Here is a 22,180-nt window from a genome sequence, read left to right as displayed (position 1 = left end):
TTAATGTCAGCATTACTGACTGGAACCAGATTCACTTTAGATCGATCTAGTTTATAACAGTCAGCGGATCCACCTCCAGTATCGACCTGCTGACTCCCTCAAACGCTCAGGTGGATCAGAACATCAGGTGTGTTAAAGTGCTGATAATGGAAGCTACTGTTTGTTGTGATAAGTAGTGTATATAGTATATAATGGTACAATAGAAGGCTATATAATCCACATTATAACATTACTACTGTCATCATTTTACTGTTCTGGAAGTCCAGTTTGATTCACAGATTAATAACTTTAAAGTGTTTTTTAATTCTCTGAATGTAACGCTAACTAGCTTAGCACGAGCCTGCCATCCATGAGGAGATGCACGCTTCCTTTTGGAAAGTGTGGTTTGATAAAAAGAAATTGTGTAATCATTGTCTCAGGAACATGATAACAGAAAAAACTCTCCCTTTATGAGTGTGTTGGCTACAGCTGTTTGCTTTTATGCCTCCACTATTGTTCAAATAAAACCTATGTCTGTCTGACCTGGTTTACTTTGATTGTTTGTTGATGTTGAACGCTGTTTATTAGTTTATGAGGAGTTTCTGGTGTTTTTATCTTCAGGTCTGTACCTGGCACTGACTCATAAAAACACAACATGCTTCACAAAGATCAATAATCAAACAGTGTTAGTGTGCTCACTACAGTATGTTCCTTGCACTGTAGCCTGTGTTGGTGGTGGTGTACATTTACTCACTCCTCCACTCAAAAATATACTTTGCTTCTCGTTCCTTTTTGTAGGTGTTGGATAAAGTTGAACTGTTGTCAGCATCCTGTTTCACACACTCTATACACAGTCCATAGGCCCGTCATGGCCAACAGTGACAAACACTGAACGCTGTAAAATAACTGACAGTGATATTTAGAATAATGTTCCTATCTGCAATGTTCCTATATTTCATTTGGACCATTAGCTCCATGCTACTGGCTAGCTCGCCATTTACAACCAACACCACGAAGCAACCAACGCCAGACCCACGCCGCGCAGCCAAGACACAGCCAGCCCGATTAGCTGGGGAAGCTAATGTTAGCCAACTAATATATCCATTCAGATAGTATTTTTGCTTAAGTTGGGAGGTCGTATCAAAGTGTAGCTCTCTAGCTCAGTTTGTTTCATTTGTCAGAGAATATTGTTTGGTTTTTTTTTCTCAATATTGCACCCTGTTTGTCCTTTTCAAGAATCATTATTTTGATTTTAATGGAAAATCCGAGCCTACAAACACATATAAATCAGTCAACAGGCAACAGAGGAAGTCTGGGGACGGTCTCATTATATATATATATATTATATATCATACACTAAAACACTCTGAAAGGAGGTTTTCTACATGATGTGTACTTTTACTTTCAGAAACTAAAGTATGAACAGGAAGGCAATCCAAACATTAAAAGGTCACTTTGTTTGATGAGAGGTTTTGTAAAGTGCAACAGATGTTGATTATCTTCTGACAGGAGAGTCTTTACCAGTTTGTTGCAGCCACAAATGACATCCACACAGCAAACCCATTTAGACACAATAACAGCAGCACTGTAAAACTGTGTGGGGCTGTGTAATGAAAGGCTGCCCTCCGGTGGCCAGAGGAGAAAATACATAGTGCATCTCAAATGGATCACACACACAAACACACACACACACACACTGCTTGCAGACATGTAAATGTTGAGAGATGGAGTGAAGGGCTGCAGCGGTGCCTCAGGAGCAGTTAGGGGTTTGGTGCCTTGCTCTTTGTTGGATTGTGAGTTTACATGTTGACTGTTCTCATCTTCACTGATACCTTAAAGATTAACTGTATTTTCTCCTGTGACCACCAGAGGGCAGAATCTCATTAAACAACCGCAGTGGAGCAGTCATCCTCAACTAGAATGTGAAGACACAAGTGTTTCTATTTAGTTCAAATAACATTAATATAAAATCAGATATAAACCCCTTTCTTTGTAAATTTGCTTTTGTTGAAGAAATCCTAAAAAGGCCCAAATGAAATGTCTGCATGGTTTGCATGTTGGATGTAATTTGTGGAAAATATTATCCCAATAAAGAACACAAACAATTTCTTATTTTAAATAAACCTCAGGTCCTTTTCTTCATTCATAATCTCATGTGCAATCTAAGTTTAACATTTAGTGAAAGAGATGAACCATCTTGTTTTCAAGGGAGGATACAGTACATAAAACAACTAAACAACACAGATACACTCAAACATACACAGACAACAACTGGCCCAGGTCTAGCCACTCCCACACACACTGACCATACACATACAGTAAATGTACCCATCCCATACAAATCTATATAGACATGAGGTAAAATTAGCAGGTTGTTTGAAGATCAGTCAAAATGGATGACTTATTGAATGAATAGATAATGAATTAGATAATAGATCAAACTGAACTGAGCAGGTTGTTCCAATCAGATAGAGCTTTGAATTTAAAGGCTCATTGCCCAATATATTTAAACAAAGAGAAAGGGAAGCTCAGTGTATCTTAAACTACAGGATGTCCTATATGGAATAAAAAGTTCAAGTAAGAAAGAAAGTTAAAGAAAATATATTTAGAAATTAAATCTGCAAGCAGCAATGAACGGGCCCTCGCACTCCAAGCAACTTGGGGTGTGCTGCGGCTGCGTCACGTGCCGTCGTAACACGTGTGGACCGCAACATGAAACTTTCACGTAAATCAGATCAAAATCGCCACGCAGCGCTTACTTCCTGTTCCTGTTGCCACTAGGTGGTGCTCTCTTTATTACTGTATATTATCACAGACGTGTTCAGAGTGGGACTCTTATGAAACGTGAAGTTTCATTGAGATCAGATCATGTATGCCACATTCATTACAGAATGTCGTAAATCGCACAACTTTAAATGGTGAATGACTTTAGATGGCTTTGTCCACGGTCAGTGCTCGAGCCCTATTAAATTGCAACCAGTGAAAATGTCTTAAGGATTTTGGTGTTAACCAATTTAACGACTCACACATAAGACAGTGATACAGGCCCGGCCCTAACCAATTTGGCGCCCCAGGCAAGATTTTAGGTGGCGCCCCCCTTGCGTCGCAATAAATTCCACTGGCGGTTATATACATACATATACTCACGCAAGAAACTGAATAGCTTTGTCTTTGACATTTTATTTTATTTTTAGAGAAACAAGTTGCTCAATTAAAACAGTTAACAAGAAAATAATAAATTCTTGCAGCAAAGTCATCTACAACATCATCATATGACAACTGATTTGAGACCACATGATTGATGTCCACTGAGTTCTTGCATCATAGTAGCTCTCAGGTAAGGTTTAATGAGTTTGAGCTTGGAGAAGCTTCTTTCAGCAGCAACCACTGTAACAGGAAGAGTTGGGTGTTACCTAAACCTAAGAGATGCATAACTTTCACTGTAATGTACATGAATGATATACAGTGAAATTTTTTCTGATATGCAAATTGGATTAGATTTAATGTTATTGTCATTACAGTGAAATGTTGATTAGCAGAATGCAAAGAAGCAGTAAACTGCAGTATAATATAACATATGGGAATGTATTAACATTAATGATGTGCACTTTAACATGGATGTAAAGTTTAACACTATAAACACACGTTAGACAATGCTGAACTGTAACACAACAAACAACAAGGCTTACAACTCTAATATATAAAGGTGTGTGAAAGGAATAGCATCTGACTGACTGTTACAAGCAGAGCAAACGTTAACTAATGCAGTTAAATTAATGTGGGCTTATTTTTTTCCATACTAAGAAATAATAGCAATAGTTTTTGTATAAAAATATTGAAAGTTGCACCTTTTTTTTTTTCTTCCCCCATTGTGGCGCCCCCTGTATGGACGGCGCCCTTAGCATTTGCCTATACTGCCTATGCCACGGGCCAGCATTGAAGCACCCTAATCTGAGAGAGGTAGTAAAAAAAACTCACACTGCAACTGAAAAACATTCAGACAAAACACAAGTAAATCAGGCAAGCATCTTCCCCAATTTGACAACACATGCTGCAGCATTTAGAAAAAGTGCTGAGAAGCAGAAAAACACAAATTAACTTATTGTTTTGAGGGCAGAAGCTTGCTGAGTGGCTGCCATGTGAAAAACTGACTGCCTATCTTGTGAGAATAAACTTTTGTCCTGCTGAGAGAAGACAGACATGATTATCGCAACACTGAATTAGTGTATGCAGCAACCGGTCAAAATCATGCATAGAAAAGAGACTTGGCTGTGAGAAAGATTGATAAGAGGCCGGACATATCGGAGGGTTTTTGTAATTTAGGAATAAAGAGGGATTTGTTGGAAGACAGGACAACTCAAAATGTCTCTGTACACATTTGAAACTTTTATTCACAGTTGAGTTCAGCTTTATTTCTAGAATTTCTCTACTAACTACTACAGGCTGCAACAGCTCAAAGTAGCTCAAAGTAGTCCTAATATCTCAGAATACACATCTGAACTTCTGCTGTAGGGGCTGAAGAGTCCAGCAGTGTCTCTGTGGTGGGTCGGTCCAACAAACACAATCTCTTGTTGCAGCTCACTGAAGTGATGTGTTGTTCTGTATCCAGGGAACAGTTAAAGGTTACCAACTTCATCAAATGTGTAGTTATGTCAACAGCTACACACAGTGCTATAATGATAACACATTTATTTAATCAATGATTGACAAAAGAATGATTACACTGTAACTATAACTGTAACTTATCTTGTGACATACCAAAAGCTTCCATATAAGTTCCTGGTGCAAACAGCCTAAGCTTCCAAGTGAGCCTTGGTGTTGGTTATAATACAATACAAGACGATACAACTAGGACATGTGACACAACTGCACCAATAGCATCAGTAATACTAGTATTGCAGTAATGCTTAACGTGTGTATCAGAAAGGTTTTATCAGCCTCAGCTTCACTTCACACACACTGCCTAGAGAGCCAGTACAACAGCTGGGTAATAATCAAATCAAAGTTACACAATGTCATCAGTTAAATAAATTAATATTTCTTTTTCACATCTAGCTATATTGATTCCTTCAGTGCACACCTATTAAATGAAGTTCAGCATAAAGACTGAGCTAATGTTAGCGCTGCAGTATAAAGTAACACAAAAAGCAATGTGTAAAAATAGTGACCGGTATCCAACCTACTACTCGTTATGATGGGAGGACGTTCAGACTTTGTGCCGGTCTGTGCAGCCAACTTCAGAGCAGTTGCAGTGTTTGGCTCCAGGCTTGTGGAGGGAAAATGGTGGACCTTTGTGAATGTGGTTCTCAGGCCGTGAGCGGAGGTTACTTAAATGGGGGGTGGTGGTACAATTCTCATGGGCACCAAGTACACGGACCAGTGTGCTTCTCCTTACCTTTGCTAGTCATCTGCCCACCTGGTTCTGACTTTCGTCTGTTTTTTGGTAGAAACATGAACTGTCATGCATCTGGGTTCAAACCTGTCTCCTTACTGAGACATTACAACAATCCTTTTATAGTAACGTATCCCTCCGACACTGACGCACTCATTTGTCTCCACTTTGTCTGCAGAAAACGTTACAGCTAGAAAACTTAAGTATGCTGCAGAGAAGTCAGAGGCTGTGTTTGTGTTTGTGTAGTCAGTGTCACTGTGGTGCTGATGACTAAAGAATGACACTGCATCTCAAAATTAAATTATTTGATTTGAGGGTAAGTCACACAATAAGGTGGAGGGTAGAGTCAATGGGTAAACAATCTTTACACACCCATTAGTTCACCAGAGAAGAAAATCGCTCCACTCCACATGGCTGCATATTATACATTCATCATTATATTTAAACAGAGGCTTGCAGATATACATGAAAGTGCCAAAACGCTGCATGTGAGCGCACTGAGATGTCATTATTTTTCTCAACCAGGAATTATCTGTATCCAATACAACTTTATTTGTTAAGCACTTTAAAACAACCAAAGATGACCAAAGTGCTGTACAGGAGAATAAATAAGACATTATAAATAAAAGACATAACAGCTCACATGAGTTAAAATTACATATAAAATACAACAATAAAATGCAAAGGCACGGTCCCCTCTGAGCTTCCACTTAGTTTTAGGCACGCTCAGGAGCAGCTGATCACCTGACCTGACGGGGCGGACGGGTATATAGGGGTGTAGAAGCTCAGAGAGGTAGGGCGGGGCAAGACCATTCAGGGACTTAAAAGCAAATAAAAGAATTTTAAAATGGATCCTAAATTGAATAGGCAGCCAGTGGAGTGAGGCTAAAATGGGGGAAATGTGCTCATGTTTACGTGTGCCAGTTAAAAGACGTGCAGCAGCATTCTGTACCATCTGGAGACGGGCGATGGAGGACCCACTAACCCCCACATACAGTGCATTACAGTAATCCAGCCGAGTGGTAACAAAGGCGTGGGTTACCGTCTCAAAGTGCTGCCTTGATAGAATTGGCTTTATTTTGGCCAGCTGCCTCAAATGGAAAAAGCTTGATTTGACAACAGCCTTGATCTGACTGTCAAACTTAAGCTCAGGGTCCACTTTAACCCCTAGGTTTGTGATGCTAGGTTTAATATACTGGGCCAAGGAACCCAGATCTACAGGGGGGGTCCCAGTGGTGGATTCACCAACACTCAGCCATGTCTCAGTCACACAGAGGAAATCCAATCCTCGGGACGTGAAGAAGTCCTTTAAGACAAAAGTCTTGTTCACTAGTGATCTAGCATTTACCAGGCCAATCCTGGCAGGAACCGGCGGGGCCGCGGCGTTGGCTGTCCGCATTGAGTCTAGTGTTTTATGTAACACGAGTGTTTGTGTTTGTGTTCAGCACTCTGACAGATGGCGATCACTGTTCAACGCTACGCTACATGCAAACATTGTGATAAACCTACCAGATATTCAGATCTTCACTGAGGTCGATGACGAGGCTTCCCATGATGCACTTCCCTCGGTGCTGATGTTGTCACATTAAACAGAAGTTAAAAATCAAGACAGAATTTAGACAATGTTGGGTTATTCTTAATTGATATGAATTTCTACTAACCGAGTATTTGATCACCAGGATGTCCATCCTTCACTCCTCCTCTGTTCTTGAAGATCTGAAGTGGTCCAGTGACTTTAACTGGAAAATATTAAATATTTACTTATTAGTTTTAGCAGATATGGATACAGGATTGGTGACAAATTCAAATTGCAGTTGTAAAGCTTTTAATCATCATGGACACTAATAATAACCACAACCACATTACTTACTTACCCCACTCTGCTGGAACGGGGCAGTTAACTTCAGCCTTCCTCGGTTTCTAGGTGTTGGCGTTAGTGAATATAACAGAGGAAACATTTAGAAAACAATCATTTTACAGCAACACTGACGTTACACATAACGGAGGTCAAATCATGAAAGCAAAAACATTTTACTCTCTAATTTTATATCAAAATCATAAATATCAGGTGATCATCTTGGTTAACAAGAATACTAACAACAATAATTTCATCTTAGCGTTTAAGTTTGCATCATGTTGGATTTACATTATAGAAAAAATATATTATAATGTGTTTATATACTGACACTTTGTTATTACAATATAATTATGCAGGTGTTTGTACAGGTTCAACTGTAATTCTCTGTGGTGGTGACATTGTTTGAATTAGATCAGGTCTGTTTCTGTTTGCATTGAACACAATGTGCAAGTAATATATAATGATATCAGTAAAACAATGTGCACATTTGAAATGCTTTATAAAAGAAACTAAATAAGTGCATTTAGCAGGAGGAAGAAATTCTGACAATTAGTTTGTCAACCAAATAAAATCTCCTTTGACACACATTTGGGGATAAATCCTCCTGGTTATTTATTACTTCACTATTTTAATTCTACTACTCTACCCAGCTGATCGGCGTTTACACAGAGCGCCGAAAACCCCCTGATATTGATCAGTGATCAATCAGTGTCCTGTTACCATGGTAACTCACTGCCGCGCCGGAGGAGAGAGCGCGGTCTTTAACGGGCATTAACGGTCTTTAACGGGCTTTACTCCCCGATGCTCTGAATAAGTCGGCAGACATGTTGTTAGTCGCCTCTCAGCTTCTCCACACTCCGGGGTTACACTTGATGTTAGCTGTAGCATTACGCTAGCGTGATGCAGCAATCATTTTAACAAACGCCCAAAAGTTTGTCTGTTAACAGAAAGTAAACTTGTTTTACAGCTGAAGAAACAAAAGCAGATTCTCACCTTATTCACTCTCTCACTCACACAGAGGAGTTAATAAACGCTCCCCAGATAGCGCTAACCGGCGGTCGCTGTCTGACGCTGCCGGACACGAGCAAAGCTGCTTTTGTACAGAAATAAAATCCCTAAGAGGGTCTGAGACATCTTATAGTCCGGGTCCACATCATAACCAGCCCAACTGAACTCCCACTCCTGTGGCGCCTGCCTCGGCACAGCTAGCTCGTTAGCCTGCTAACCCACTGACGGAGAAAGGTCCTACACCTGTTAGCCAATAGGAGTGCAGCATGACCACACTCCTGTGGCCCCAGCCAATGGGAGAGCAGCATGAGTTGTTCTGTCAGTACCTGTGCAGCCAATTTAAAGTTAAAGTTTGTACAGAGAGGGCGCTGCTGCACGTCAGCTGGTGTTTCACTTTAAAGCTGCAATAGGTCATTTTTATCAAAATAAAAAAAATATTTTTTTATTTGCATTATAGATAGTAGTACATGAGACATGAGCAACACAACTTTTATCACTGTACAAACAGACAACTTTACTAACACACACTCTCTCTCTCTCTCTCTCTCTCTCCCCACCCACCTAGGTTTCTGCCTTTTAACAGGCAGTGTTTCCTTGCCCTTGTCTCCAAGGTCTTGCTCATGGTGGGATTTCCCATGGTGCACTGGCTCCTCTCTTCCTCTCTCTTTCTGCACTCATTCATGTCCCATTACTGCATGTTACTAACTTCACTTCTTCCCCGGGGTTTTTTTGGTTTTTCTTCTGCAGGTTCTCATGGATCGGTGGGCCTCCTGCCATGGTCTGCTTGACGGCCATTGCAATAGTGTTGCTGTGCACCCGTATGTCTGTCTGTCTCTCTCTCTCTCTCTCTCTCTCTCTCTCTCTCTCTCTCTCTCTCTCTCTCTCACCCCAACTGGTCGAGACAGACGACCACCCACCTGGCCGGAGGATCTGTCCTGGTTTCTCTTTAAAGGCAGTGTCTCCCCCCCTGTCGCCAAGGTCTTGCTCATGGTGGTACTGTTGGGTCTCTGTAAATAATGTTTTAAAGAGTTCGGTCTAGACCTGCTCTATTTGAAAAGTGTCCTGAGATAACTTCTGTTATGAATTGGAGCTATACAAATAAAATTGAATTGAATTGAATTGTACAAACACACAACTTTAATATCACTGTACAGAGAAACAATTTTATTATATATATAGTATTATATATATTAGTAAAGCTTAGTCTACACATTTTAATCATTTTGAAAACAATGTATTGTTTAAGGTGCTTTCTGTGAAAATGACATGACATTAAATTTACACATTTTAACCACTAGTCATTTTTCGGTCTCATATGTTTTTTGGTTTGATGAGCTCCGACTACCCCAAAAGCTTCAGGTGGCATGCATTCATACGCCACCTGTTTCACTTTTTCAAGGAAACATGTCGCGCCTCTAAACAGACCTGGAGCTTGTCCCCCCATTAGAAATACACCCTTAGAGAGCAAGGCCTCCAAATATACTGTTGCTGCCTCTTTGGGATCAGTTGCCAGTTTTATCTCAGGACATTGCATCAATTCTTCTAAAGCAATCACAGCTTTTTTGAACATGTCATTGCTGTAGTAGCTTCTTTGATTTTTCCTGAGCATGCTGTTGATCGTCTGCAGCAGGCCGGTTACTTGAGTCTCATCCTTGACTTTGTTGTTGAATACGTGGTAAGCCTCACAGGACTCATTGATGAACATGTTCAGATATTTTTTGCTTTTGATAAAAGCTTTGCATTGCTCTTCAACCTCACATTGATCCCCATGGGTGAACAAGACAATAGTATGGCATTTTGCGTCTTGAAAGACTTTCTGGAAGGCCTCCAGCGTTTCTTTATCTTGTCTTGAGAAGGTACCTTGCCTCAGCACCAACAGGAACACATGAGGACCGGGCATAATCAGAGTGATGCTTTCTAGGATCTCTTTCATCACCTCGTCCTGACTTTTGTTAGTGTGAAACAGACCTGGAGTATCAACAATAGCAACAGTTTGTCCATCAAACTGTCTCGTCTTCCGGTCGCACTTTCCTGTCTCAGATGAAGAAGACAGTTTAGTCCTGAAGTCATCCCTCCCAAGGATGGTGTTTCCTGACGCACTCTTCCCGACTCCGGTCTTTCCCAAGAGCACAATCCTCACCTCCGACTCCTCTGACTCTGCTGGAAAGTTTTAAACAGATTTATTAATGTTGCATCAGCCATAACTACACACTCACCAGGCTAGTTTAAAATTCAAATACCAACCAGTCAATTATAGTATAATATAAACTAATTAATTTCACTTTTTGCACGTTGAGGAAAGGACAATTCAAAACTAGAAAATTCCTAAAGCAATTTTGATTGTGCCTTGCTCTGGCCCATATGTTAATACCATGTCTACGTGCTAACCGCTAATCGCTAGCTGTGCGCTAATCGCTAGCTAAGTGCTAACCGCTAGCTAAGTGCTAGCTTTGGTTAATGTTTGTTTGTTTGTTTGTTGCCTAATTATTTTGCTTTATTAATGCATTATAAAAAAAATGTGTTTAATTGTATTATGCTCCTGAAGGAGTGCTAATGTAAATTAAGGAATAGCTCATGGTAGGGTAGAATATTTAAGGTGTATTGAACTTATTTTGTGTTAATATTAAAATCATTCAGCTTTAAATTGTTTGCTTGTTAGCCACCTGATAATTATCTTTAGCTAGCCAGCTAGCGCTAGATTATTAATGCCATGTAATCCTCCCTATAGCATATTGATAACCTGTCATCCTCCTTAGCTAGCGCTAGCATATTAATATCATGTCATTCTCTTTAGCTAGCTAGCTAGAGCTAGCACACATAAACACATAAACCAAAGGTAGCGTTTAGCTACGTGCTAATCGCTAGCTACATGCTAATCGCTAGCTAAGCGCTAATCGCTAGCTAAGTGCTACCTTTGGTTAATGTGTTTAATTGTATTATGCTCCTGAAGGAGAGCTAATGTAAATTAAGGAACAGCTCATAGTAGGGTAAAATATTTAAGGTGTATTGTTCTTATTTTGTGTTAATATTAAAATCATTCAGCTTTAAATTGTTTGTTTGTTAGCCACCTGCTAATTATCTTTAGCTAGCCAGCTAGCGCTAGCTTATTAATGCCATATCATTCTCTTTAGCTAGCTAGCTAGAGCTAGCAAACATAAACACATAAACCAAAGCTAGCGCTTAGCTACGTGCTAATCGCTAGCTAAGCGCTAATCGCTAGCTAATCGCTAATCGCTAGCTAAGTGCTAGCTGTGGTCAATGTGTTTAATTGTATTATGCTCCTGAAGGAGTGCTAATGTAAATTAAGGAACAGCTCATAGTAGGGTAAAATATTTAAGGTGTATTGTTCTTATTTTGTGTTAATATTAAAATCATTCAGCTTTAAATTGTTTGCTTGTTAGCCGCCTGCTAATTATCTTTAGCTAGCCAGCTAGCGCTAGCTTATTAATGTCTTGTCATTCTCTGTAGCTAGCTGTGTGTGTGTGTGTGTGTGTGTGTGTGTGTGTGTGTGTGTGTGTGAGCAGGCTTTGGTTGTCATGGCAATCAGGGGAGCCCACAGCAGCTGCGCACGTTTCTCTGTCTCTAACTCCTCAGAGAGACAGAAAACAATTAAAATGAATCCCCTCAAAAGCATGGCCAGGAACGACCGAAATGAAAACCGAAAACACCGTGGGCGTCGTCATCTTGTTGACTATAGCGCTGCCGAGTTTCAGTGGCTAAAGTTAAAAAATGTGACCTGGGGAGATTGAGAGAGAAGAGGTTCAACGAGCGTTTTTCAAGATTTGTCCTCTAAAATTAACATGGGAGTAGATGGGGCTGTGAGAGGGAGTTGCTGGCGCATCAGTGCGTTTCTCGCCAAAACTATTTGTCTGACAGCTTCAGCAGTGGTATCACTGCGACCCCAACGAATTTACCTACGTTTCTATCTATAAATTATTTCTGTAGAGTGAAATTTGTGGCCGTGACAGCAGTTTACAAATTTATTTTTCGACAAATTTTTCTCTCTCCCCACACTCTAGCGATGATGTCACGCACTCTGGCAGTTTTTTTCAGTTGGAGGTTCTCGCAATACACACCCATTCATTTTTTGGACCGGTTTTTGGCGATTTACCGGCAAACCGTTTGGCGAAATTCTTAGAAAAGTCATAGCACACCATTCCCGGCCGAGCCGCACGTTTTGATACCTTTTTTGTGTATGTGCGACAAAAGCTGCGGGAGAAGAAGCGCGCCGAAAAACGTACGGAAGAATAATAATAAGTATGGGGAAGAGTAGTATTGTGCTTGCTTATGCAAGGCACAATAATAAGATATCTTCTTTGTCCACCTCACTTTCACATCAAAAGCATAATGAAGGATGTTTGATGATGTCCTAAAGTAGCTTGGGATCATGGGCGTTGTTGTTTTCATATTTTAGCAACCATCATTGCTGTTTGATCTGTCTGATGAGACTCAGGGAGAAATCATTTAGTTAGTTAACCCTGTGAAAAGAATTGAGGTACCCATTTAACATATAGGACTCTGCTAGCTTAAAGATTATCAGAATCACTTAGTGGAACTTTGTCTAGTATAAAGTATTACTAGTTAATGAGGCTTATCTTTCATTTTTTCTTTAGTTCAGATATTTTTCAGCTCTTTAAGTTCTCGTGGTTATATTTATTTTTAGTTCCAAACAGTACCCATAAACCCTTTTCCTTTGTGGGCTTTGCCTCAACTTTTTCAGTTTGTAAAAGATATCTGATTTCCTTAAAATAAATAACTTTGATTTACCATTAAACACTTAGTTTTATGTTGCTTCCCTTGCCCTTTAAGAGTTGGATCATAATATTGCTCACGGACAAGATCGTTGTATTATTCACATTTATTAATTCACATAATGGTTAATCATGTTTATTGACTTCCTTACTCGCTCTCTGACGTATCCGACGTATCCTGTGTTTGTCCTGAAGTTAAAGGCAGTTATAGTCATAGGCAAGAAGGAAACGCAGCGTTACCTGAATAAAATGACATATTTCTCTAAGTTTGAACATTGTTGTAAACTTTTGGTATAATGTAAGAACACAACTCAATTACATATAGAACCAAGAATAGTTTTTATTTAAACATTTTTTATTTTAAATCAAGTAAATTAGACATATTATTCTGGCAAACCCTATTTTCACCCGTTCTTTAGTCAAATACACAGAAGAAAAAACATTTAGACAGATTTCTCTTACTTGCCTCTCAGGGCTTCCATAGACGTCAAGACATATATATTATAAATACAATTTGTGAATTTTGTTATGAAGCCAAATGACTGTAGGAGACTGTAAAATTAACCAAAAGTGAAGCCTTATATGTGTTTATTGAGAGATTTCTTTGGAGCATAATTGATGTAAAAGATACATGAAAACAATAATAAGAAGAATAACATAAGTTTGATCAAACACTACCTGACTAAGAGTACTGTATATGAAATATACTTACCATGCTGAAGATGTGTGCAGGCCATCTTTGTCCTGTAAAAACAAACTGAGATGTCTTGTTGCTGAATAGTTGGTCATTTCAGCTGCGATCGGCTCAGGCTCTCTGCGACCCTGCAAAGGATAAGCAGTTATAGATCATGGATGGATAAAGTCTGTGTAGTTCCCTCCCCTCAAACACATGTCATCTGTTACCTAGAGAGTTTAAGGACAGAAAGCACAGCCAACCAGTCACAGATCAGAAACCAGAATGAAGCTGCAAGCAGCAAATCTGGAGTTGTGGTGATGTCATTGTTTACTATTTGTCTGTGCTTATGTTTTATTTTTAATGGTTCTTACATGTCATCAACCTGCCAGACACTGCTGATGGAAATGAGCCTTTAGGTCTAATTGCCCATGTTAATTAATGTGCAGCCTCCATTCTTACATAAAATACACATAAATCAGAGTCCACAGTTTAAGTGAATCAACAAAGTACACTTTATGGTTGGTTTGACCACTAGTTTAGTTTTATTTATTTATTTATTTATTTATTTATTTATTTATTTATTTATTTATTTATTCAGATTGCTTTAATAGTGGATTTGGTATTTATACTACTGTTTCCTTGCATGTAACTATTCACATAGTCTATGTGTGCGATGGCATTTTATTTAGGCCTACATAGAATCCAGCCAGACTAACAAAGGGTTCTGGGAAATGGGCTCTCGTAGAGAATATGTCTGGAGTTAGAAAGGCGACATAGATGTAGATAGGAAGATAAGGCAGCCTTTCTCAGCCACCACAGAGCGAGACTATTTTCTGGGCCTAAGTCATAGTAAACAATAATGGGAGATAAACAGCTGCTTAAATGGCTGGACATACCATCACCTATTATGCTCCAGTTCTATATTCTTAGTCTGAGACTCCACTAGAGTAGCATTGCATGATTCACTCACAAAACATCCTTATCTAATACTGGCCCTTCATGCAGCCCCTCAGTTCATCCTGTGTCTGAAACAAGCCACCCCCTTTCTTCTGATTGGCCAACTGGTGAACACGTAAGGGACAATGCCCTTCGAAATGTCCATTATCAAGAATTAATGGACAATGTGGAGGCAACCGTGGCCTAATTCCTAATAAATGGACACCTCAAGGGGCATTATCGAGCTTATACCATGGTAAAAAAGATTATTATTTTAAAGCATTTTTAATCAACAACATTTTTTTTTGTGTTTTTTACAAGCCAAAAGTCTGTTTCCCTGACAATACATTACCTTTTATACACTTTCAAATATATATAAAGAAATCCACAATGAGCTGATGTCGACTAGACACGTCATCTGGATAAAGACGTTTTGTCAACATTTGTCATTGTAACATTATATATATAACAGAAACTAAAGGAAACCATAATCCCGCCCCTTTTACGGTTCACTTCTTGGCCACACCTGAGTTGAAGGTAACCTAAAAAAACTGTCATGGAGAGGACTGAGAAGCATATCAAATCTGATGTATTTTGGAGGCTCGTCTATCAGTTTTTCCACACTGTTTTTGTAAACCTGTTTGCGGGTAAGTGCTGATGGCTTATTGTTTTTTTTTCCTCAGAGGACATGCTGGGAATTGTGTTTGTGATTGCACACTGTGTCATAGTAACTTTTATTTCTCTCCACATGTTCTTTGATGTTGACATTGCTGATGTGTTCTCCACACATGCGTGGTAAATGCCATGAATGGCCACTGGGCGGATCAGTATCTACCTGTAGCTGACTTTGAAACAGTATATTTGATGGGCTTCTACAGGGTCTTGATCTGCTTATTTTTCTTCTGCCATACTGGTTCACTGTGTGTTAATTAGCATGCATTCATCCATCCATTATTATGTCTCTCTCGCCAGAAACGGCTGGGAGATCGTGAGGTGTTCCCAGGCCAGATGATATCAATTATCCTGTGTGTGTGGGACAGGGTGGAACTGAGCCCACCAGCAGCGCACAACTGACAATGCTACGCCTGGAGCTAGCTGCACTGCACAGCTGTTACAGCTAGGCTGAGAAGAACTAACTGACATTTGGATCCACTTCAAATAGAATTATGGAGTTTCCTGAGAGGTATCTCCTGGTGATGTTGAAGTCTAGCGTAGCTATTGACTCCCAGGAACAAACTGAGTGACAACTACGAACAGGTATGTGACGACTAGAGAGACAGTTGGCAGCTTGGAAAGATGGAATCTGGGGCAGACAGGGTTATCAGCCCTCCGACTTTCATACAGTATTGCCTAAAAGAGACGGCAGAGTAAACAGAAATACTTTGGTAGACACAACGTATCGAGGGCAAGGTCTGCAAGAACTCGTTACGAACGAAGGACCTGATGCTTGGAGCAGGACAATAACAGATCATCCAAGACAATAAAAGAGTGCCAGAGAATTCTGCCCCAAGTGGAGTAGTAGAACATTGTTAGGTTACATCCAGACAACAAGCATGAGGCATGGCTGCAGTATGAGGAGGAGGCATTGGAGATTGTCATGCTGGAGGTCATGGGGGTAAGTGGACAGGCAGATCAAGACATACAAGTATGTGCGCACTATGTGGCTATGAGCTGTAGCAAGAGCTTAGAACCCTTACACTCCTGTATAAGGAAGCAAGGAAAGACAAGAAACCACCTTTAGCCATATTTTAAAACATCTTAAAGGAACAAAATCATCACCTGCGTGGATCAGAATGCCTCAGTAGATGAGCAAGGAAGCAAGCTGCCTTTATTGGGAATCCCTTCCAGTTCACTACAAAACTGCTAGGACAAAAGCACACTGTCCAGCTCAGCGGTTACAAAGAGAAGGTAGACTCCACTCATTGAGTGACCCATTCAGGGATCTTAGACTGCTAGGTGGTTGGAGCCAGTGGGGCCTTTTTAAAAAGCTCCCCAGCTTAAGAGTCAACTGGTGTAGAGGTGGGGTTGCAGACCAGTGGAGGTTTACAGAGAGTCCTGGGTTCCAAGAGGGAGAATGAACACCATTGAGCAGTTCAAAGCCATCTCCCTGCTTATCATACGTCATATGAGATAATGTTAGTACTTTCCAACCCTGTGTTTTCAGTTGTTGGGGAGTACTACTGCATATGTGAAAGAAGTTGTATAAAAGATTACAAGTTTGAATATAAAAAAATTGTTGGTTTGAAGTTAGAAAGACGTGAGCTTACCAGACCTCTGTGGCCCAGTCCTCATCTCTGCTGAAGTTTGGAGGCCACTACTAGCATAACTCACCCTAATCTGTGACTGAACCATTGGTAGTCATGTACTGTGGTTAATTTGACGCCAGATTTTTACAGGAAAGAAGGATATTTGGAATAATATATCCATCTATCCCTTTTCCACCATTTATAAGAAGCTGAGATGTGGTGGCCGCAGGCTAAGCAAGATAGTCTAGATGTCCCTCTCCCCATCAAACAACTCCTCCTGGGGGATCTTGAGGCATTTCCAAGCCAGGTGAGATATAAATAATCTGTCCAGTGTGTTCTGGGTCCCTAGGGTCTCATAACAGTTGTTCATGCCCGGCAAACCTCCAAAGGAAGGATTCTGATGATGCCCAAACCACCTCAACTGGCTCCTTTTGAGGCAAAAGTGCAACGGTTCTACTCCGCGTTCCCCCGGATGTCTGCGCTCCTCAGCCTACTGTATCTCTGAGGCTTCTGAACCCAGACATCCTACAGAATCTGTATCCGTGGTATCAGTCTTTCAGCCACAACCCACAGCTCATGACCACAGGAAAGAAATATCTCCATGGTCTGAGTGAATACTTTATTCTGATGGTTTCAAGACGCCATTAATTCCCGATGTAGGACACCTACTAAGAAATCTGTTCACCATTCTAAATGAAAGTGCTGGAACCAATCTGAATATGTTATTTACAACACTGAGTGTAGCCTTCAGTGCCTAATCCTCTGAACACCACAGGATGAAGACTGTCAACTTTGTATAATTCCTGATAATAGACCTCGTAGGGCATTATACCTTAGGTAGTGATTTATAATCTGCATTACAATTCAGTAATTCACAGAAATCAGCAGAAGAAGTGAAAAGCAGCATGTCCATAATGGCCCTAATGTAAAATTGCATTTTTGGAGAAAACAAAAAAGAAACAAGTATGTGCATCTATCTTTATATAGGTGTAATTTTATGTGATTATGAGTTTTATTTCCCTATTTAAATAAAACTACTTCTAATAAAGACACACCACATAACATAAACTTCACCAAGGCAGGATTTACTGCATTGCTCCTGTATTGGACTCTATTATATTCTATCTATACTGTATTATGTCATTGTACATCTTTGGATTATACTCCAAAGTGCACTTACAAATGTATATAGGTAGGTAAACAGTTTTCAATAACTGTAGAAATAAATTAAAACTTAATGTACTTCTGCTCTGATTTGTTGCTTGCAGATACATTTTCATTTCTGATCTGTGACTGGTCAGATTTTGGTTAGGAACAGGTGATGTGTATTCCAGGGGAGGGAACTAGAGGCAACCTATACTATATAATGATGAGATGGAAATTACAATGGTCAGAGCAAGACACCCACAAGGAAAAGACATCAGAGTTGAGCTGCGTTTACAAGACAAAGATGACGAGCAAAGAATCTGTACTGCCTCGTAAGTATATTTTCTAAACAGTACTTATATTCGATGTAGTTGTGTTCGGGTTTGATGTATGGCACAATAATAATTTTCTCTCTGTTTGCCAGCTCTAAGTTAAAAAAGTATTTAACCCTCCATTTCTATACATTTGACTAAACATCTGTCTGTAGTCTGTACAGAACCTATTTGCTATTATACATAACTTTAATGCTTATTTTGTATGATTATAAAACTAACATAGTTTTATGTCTTGATTACTTAACATAACAACTAACTTTGTGTTTTGGATAAAAACTGACTTGTGTGTGGGCTTTTAGTCAAATAAAAAACAGATTAAAAAAAATGAGATGACAGTAAAAACCTTGTTTAGGCAAGGCAAGTTTTGTAAAGCATATTTAATCAAGTGTTTTTAAAATTTATTTTACTTGTTAAAAGGCAGTCAGAGATCTTTTCTTTTTCCATTTTTAATTTAAAAATACTTTATTCGTTCCTCAAGGGGAAATTTTAGGCAAGCCAGTGTACAAACAGAAATACACAAGTCTTCGACTAACACACACAAAAGAATAATAATAATAATAATAATAATCTAAAACTACAAGTATGACATATTTTAGAGGACATACACAAGGAGCATCTATCGGTCTATACACAAGGTAAACTAACCCTTTCTTGTATTGTGACTGTTCACAAGTCTGATGGCTTCTGGAATAAAACCAGACTTCCTTCCATTTGTTTTACATACAGGCAGTCTAAAGCGCTTTCCTAATGGCAGCAGCTTAATAATTAATCTTGTATGCTTTTCTGAGGACTTCAGAATAAAGCTGTATCCGCAATGTTTGTGTTTATCATCAATCTCTTTGTCAAAAGAACCGACTGCAAGCTCTAAAATTATTGGTAAAGTTAAAATATTGTTACATTTTTTCTGATCTACTCCAAAGGAGTTTAGTTTACATAGGCAGAAAGAAACGCTGCTGAGTCTTTTTCACAATGACATCTGTATTTTCACTAAATCTCGATCTGGCGTCAAACACAGTTCCCAAGTATTTATAGGTCTGGACAATTTCAACATTTGTGCCATGAAAGACTGGACATTTTGTAATCCTAAACCACTGAGATCTTCAAATACAAGCAGAAGCACTTCAAGCTATTTTTCTTGTCTGACACATCAGAAACCAGTGCAGAGACCTGAGAACAGTTGTCTGAAGGTTTTTTGGCTAGACCTAAAAAGACCACTACTGTAACTTAACCTGGAAATTAAAGTATTGGATTAGTTTCTCAGTCTGGACATAAATCCTCTGATCCACATCCACAAACATCTCAGCCAATGGGATATATAAATGAATGGGTGTGGTATATGGTCACGTGACTCGTCCAAAAACACCGTTACAAACTGACACTTGACTGTTAAAGCAAGGTAAATTTGGGTGTTGTCTGCATAATTATGATCTAATGTGGTCTAATGGAATCATGTTAAATAGAAGAGGACCATGGAGTCAATCTTGGGGAACTCCATTTAACAAGCAAAAACTAAATATTATGTGCATGTTGACTCCTTGCTTCAGAATGGCGGGGGAAAAATTGCACAAAACAGAGTCCTGGTTGGCTGCCAAATGTCCTGCTGCCACCTACTGACCTTAGTCGGTATTACACCAAAATAAGTCCATAACGAACTGAATGAAATTTCTTCCAAACTTCAAATATACCAACAGCAAAAGCTGAAATACATACATTTCTCTACTTTAGAAGAAGATTAAACCAACCACATCCGGAGCTCAGGCTGGGTCAGGTCAGGGGTTGGGGTAGATAACGGTAGATAACGGTTGTACAAAGTGCAGATCTTCTGTTATTTCAGCACTTGGATCCCACTATTCAGTTTAAAACACAGTGGCTAATACAGGTATCAACAAGTCTTTAACTTTAACTTAAGTAAAAGTTTGAGTGCAGGAGTTTTACTTGTAACAGTATTTCTACACTATGGTATTGTTTTACTGCATTAAGAGATTATTTTTCCACCACTGATGTGTAATATTTCCCAACAGAGCATTCAGAACTGAGGATTGTGCTCGTTGGGAAGGTTGGAGCTGGAAAGACTTCGGTCATGAAGACTCTCCTGAGAAGCTCAGAGGAAAATGACAAACCTGACCTTGAAAGTCAAAACATGTTTCTCCCTGATACAGAGAAGTGTCAGAGGGGAAAAGTAAAGATCAGAGGACGAACGGTGGTTGTTGTTGACACTCCTGGTCTATGTAGCACGGAAAAAACAGACGAAGAGGTGATGGAGGAGGTCAAGCAATGTGTCTCACTTGCTGCGCCTGGTCCTCATGTGTTCCTATTTGTGCTTTCCTGTTTAGACAGATTTACAAAAGAAGACCAGGATGCTGTGGACATTATCAAGAAGACCTTTGGCGAAACTGTTACATGTTACACTATGGCTTTGTTCACCCATGGAGACGAGCTGAAGAACAACAGGAAAACCATACAAGAGTTCATCGAAGAAAACAATGATCTCAAAAACTTTGTCACTTACTGTAATGGGGGATCCCATGATATTGAGAATGAAGATCAGAGTCCATCTCAAGTCACCAAGCTTCTGCAGGAGATTAACGTCATGGTTCAGAAAAATGGAGGGAAGTGCTACACCGTTGAAATGCTCGTGGAGGCTGAGAAAAAAGGAAAAGGTTCTGGAGTTTGGAAGAGAATCACACTCTCTGTTAATGGCTCTGCTTTAGCTGGAGCCGGTCTCGGAGGAGCAGTATCTCACTTTGTTGGGAGCTCAGTTGGAATTCCAGCAGGAGTTGCAGTCGGTGCAGCAGTAGGAGGTGTGTTCGGAGCCGTAGGGATAGTTACAGCAGAACACATTAAGGCTAAAAGATGCGTGATACAGTGAATTATCATGATTATCATGATCATAGTGCTGTTTTATTAAAACAAAACTTTAAAGTTTTACCGAACAGAGGCGAGGACCGGGCTGCAGCAGCTCTTCATCCTTCCTAAGTTCTCATTAGGTTCTAACAAGTGGTTACTAAACAAGAATGCTTCATTATAAAACTAAATAAACTTTGCTAGTCTTTAGCGCTAATCAACTATATCAACAGGAAGTCACTGTAGCATCACAAGCCAGCACAACCAAAAATGTCTCAATATATATCTTTGCAAATAGAAAACAATTTATTGTTTATTTCTGTGTGCATACATAAAGAAATGTGTATGTTTTAAGGAGGTAAAATATCTGATTATGATAAGATAATATGTTATCAGAATGATGTTTTGTAAAATGAGATGTTGGGTTATTATTGAGACTCATTATTGTGTTCTCCACTGGCCGTGGCTGTATTCCAAACTGCCTAATATATACTACTGAATACTACACAGATCTCATAGGAAGACCCAAAACTCTATTGGATTAACTGCATTGAATAAAAGGGAAACATCTAATCACAGCTGATAGAAATGACTTGCACAATTATGAATCTTTAATACACCTGTTTGAAACTCCTTTGCCCACTCAGCAATTATCTGTGTATAAATGACGTCTGCTCTGTGTTGCTATCCGCAAGCATGGACCAAAGAGGCCCATATAGCACAATAAAATGTTTGTTTCTGAGTATTTCTGAGTTCTGGTGAAATTCTTTATTGGTTCATTGAAAAATAAATGCAATGCAAAAGCTTGTACCATAGTGAATGTTTGAATGTGTCTAACATGTCAGTTACAGTTAATGGGCTCAGAAAGAGCTGCACACAAGAAAAAAACAAAGAAAACTTTCTTAGAAAATGTCCCTATTTTTATTCTCAGTACTGCAGCCGGTCAGTGACAGAGGGTTTGTTATCTCTAGTAAAATCATTTTTGGAGAAAAGAAGACGAACCTGTGAT

General features: G+C 39.5%; 2 protein-coding genes across 3 annotated transcripts; one reads left to right on the top strand and one right to left on the bottom strand.

The window, feature by feature from the left end:
• Positions 1-9,451: 9,451 nt before the first annotated feature.
• LOC127356942 (GTPase IMAP family member 9-like) lies at positions 9,452-13,795 on the bottom strand. Of its 2 annotated transcripts, none has more exons than XM_051389036.1 (2): positions 13,701-13,795; positions 9,452-10,397 (listed from the first exon to the last, which is right to left on the bottom strand). In XM_051389036.1, exons 1-2 carry the CDS (start codon positions 13,723-13,725, stop codon positions 9,532-9,534), a joined length of 891 nt encoding a protein of 296 aa, XP_051244996.1. In that variant the 5' UTR covers positions 13,726-13,795; the 3' UTR covers positions 9,452-9,531. The 2 variants fall into 2 exon arrangements, with proteins under 2 accessions (XP_051244996.1, XP_051244997.1); XM_051389037.1 differs by having other exon boundaries at positions 9,452-10,394.
• Positions 13,796-18,256: 4,461 nt separating this feature from the next.
• LOC127356943 (GTPase IMAP family member 9-like) lies at positions 18,257-21,898 on the top strand. Its single transcript, XM_051389038.1, has 2 exons — positions 18,257-18,324; positions 20,349-21,898. The coding sequence occupies exons 1-2, from the start codon at positions 18,297-18,299 to the stop codon at positions 21,194-21,196; spliced, it is 876 nt and encodes a 291-aa protein (XP_051244998.1). The 5' UTR covers positions 18,257-18,296; the 3' UTR covers positions 21,197-21,898.
• The last annotated feature ends 282 nt before the right edge of the window (positions 21,899-22,180 follow it).

This window comes from Dicentrarchus labrax, unplaced genomic scaffold (genome assembly GCF_905237075.1).
Source record: "Dicentrarchus labrax unplaced genomic scaffold, dlabrax2021, whole genome shotgun sequence".
Taxonomy (NCBI): domain Eukaryota; kingdom Metazoa; phylum Chordata; class Actinopteri; family Moronidae; genus Dicentrarchus; species Dicentrarchus labrax.
Note: the sequence above shows the minus strand (reverse complement) of the source record. Positions and strands in the feature narration are given on the sequence as shown.

Excerpts from the sequence above, each read along its gene's own strand:
- LOC127356942 (XM_051389036.1), bottom strand. The coding sequence starts at position 13,725 with ATGGCCTGCACACATCTTCAGCATG. Across the intron at positions 10,398-13,700 it reads CTGCACACATCTTCAGCATG|CAGAGTCAGAGGAGTCGGAG; the intron begins GTAAGTATATTT and ends AAAACTTTCCAG.
- LOC127356943 (XM_051389038.1), top strand. The coding sequence starts at position 18,297 with ATGACGAGCAAAGAATCTGTACTGCCTC. Across the intron at positions 18,325-20,348 it reads CAAAGAATCTGTACTGCCTC|AGCATTCAGAACTGAGGATT; the intron begins GTAAGTATATTT and ends ATTTCCCAACAG.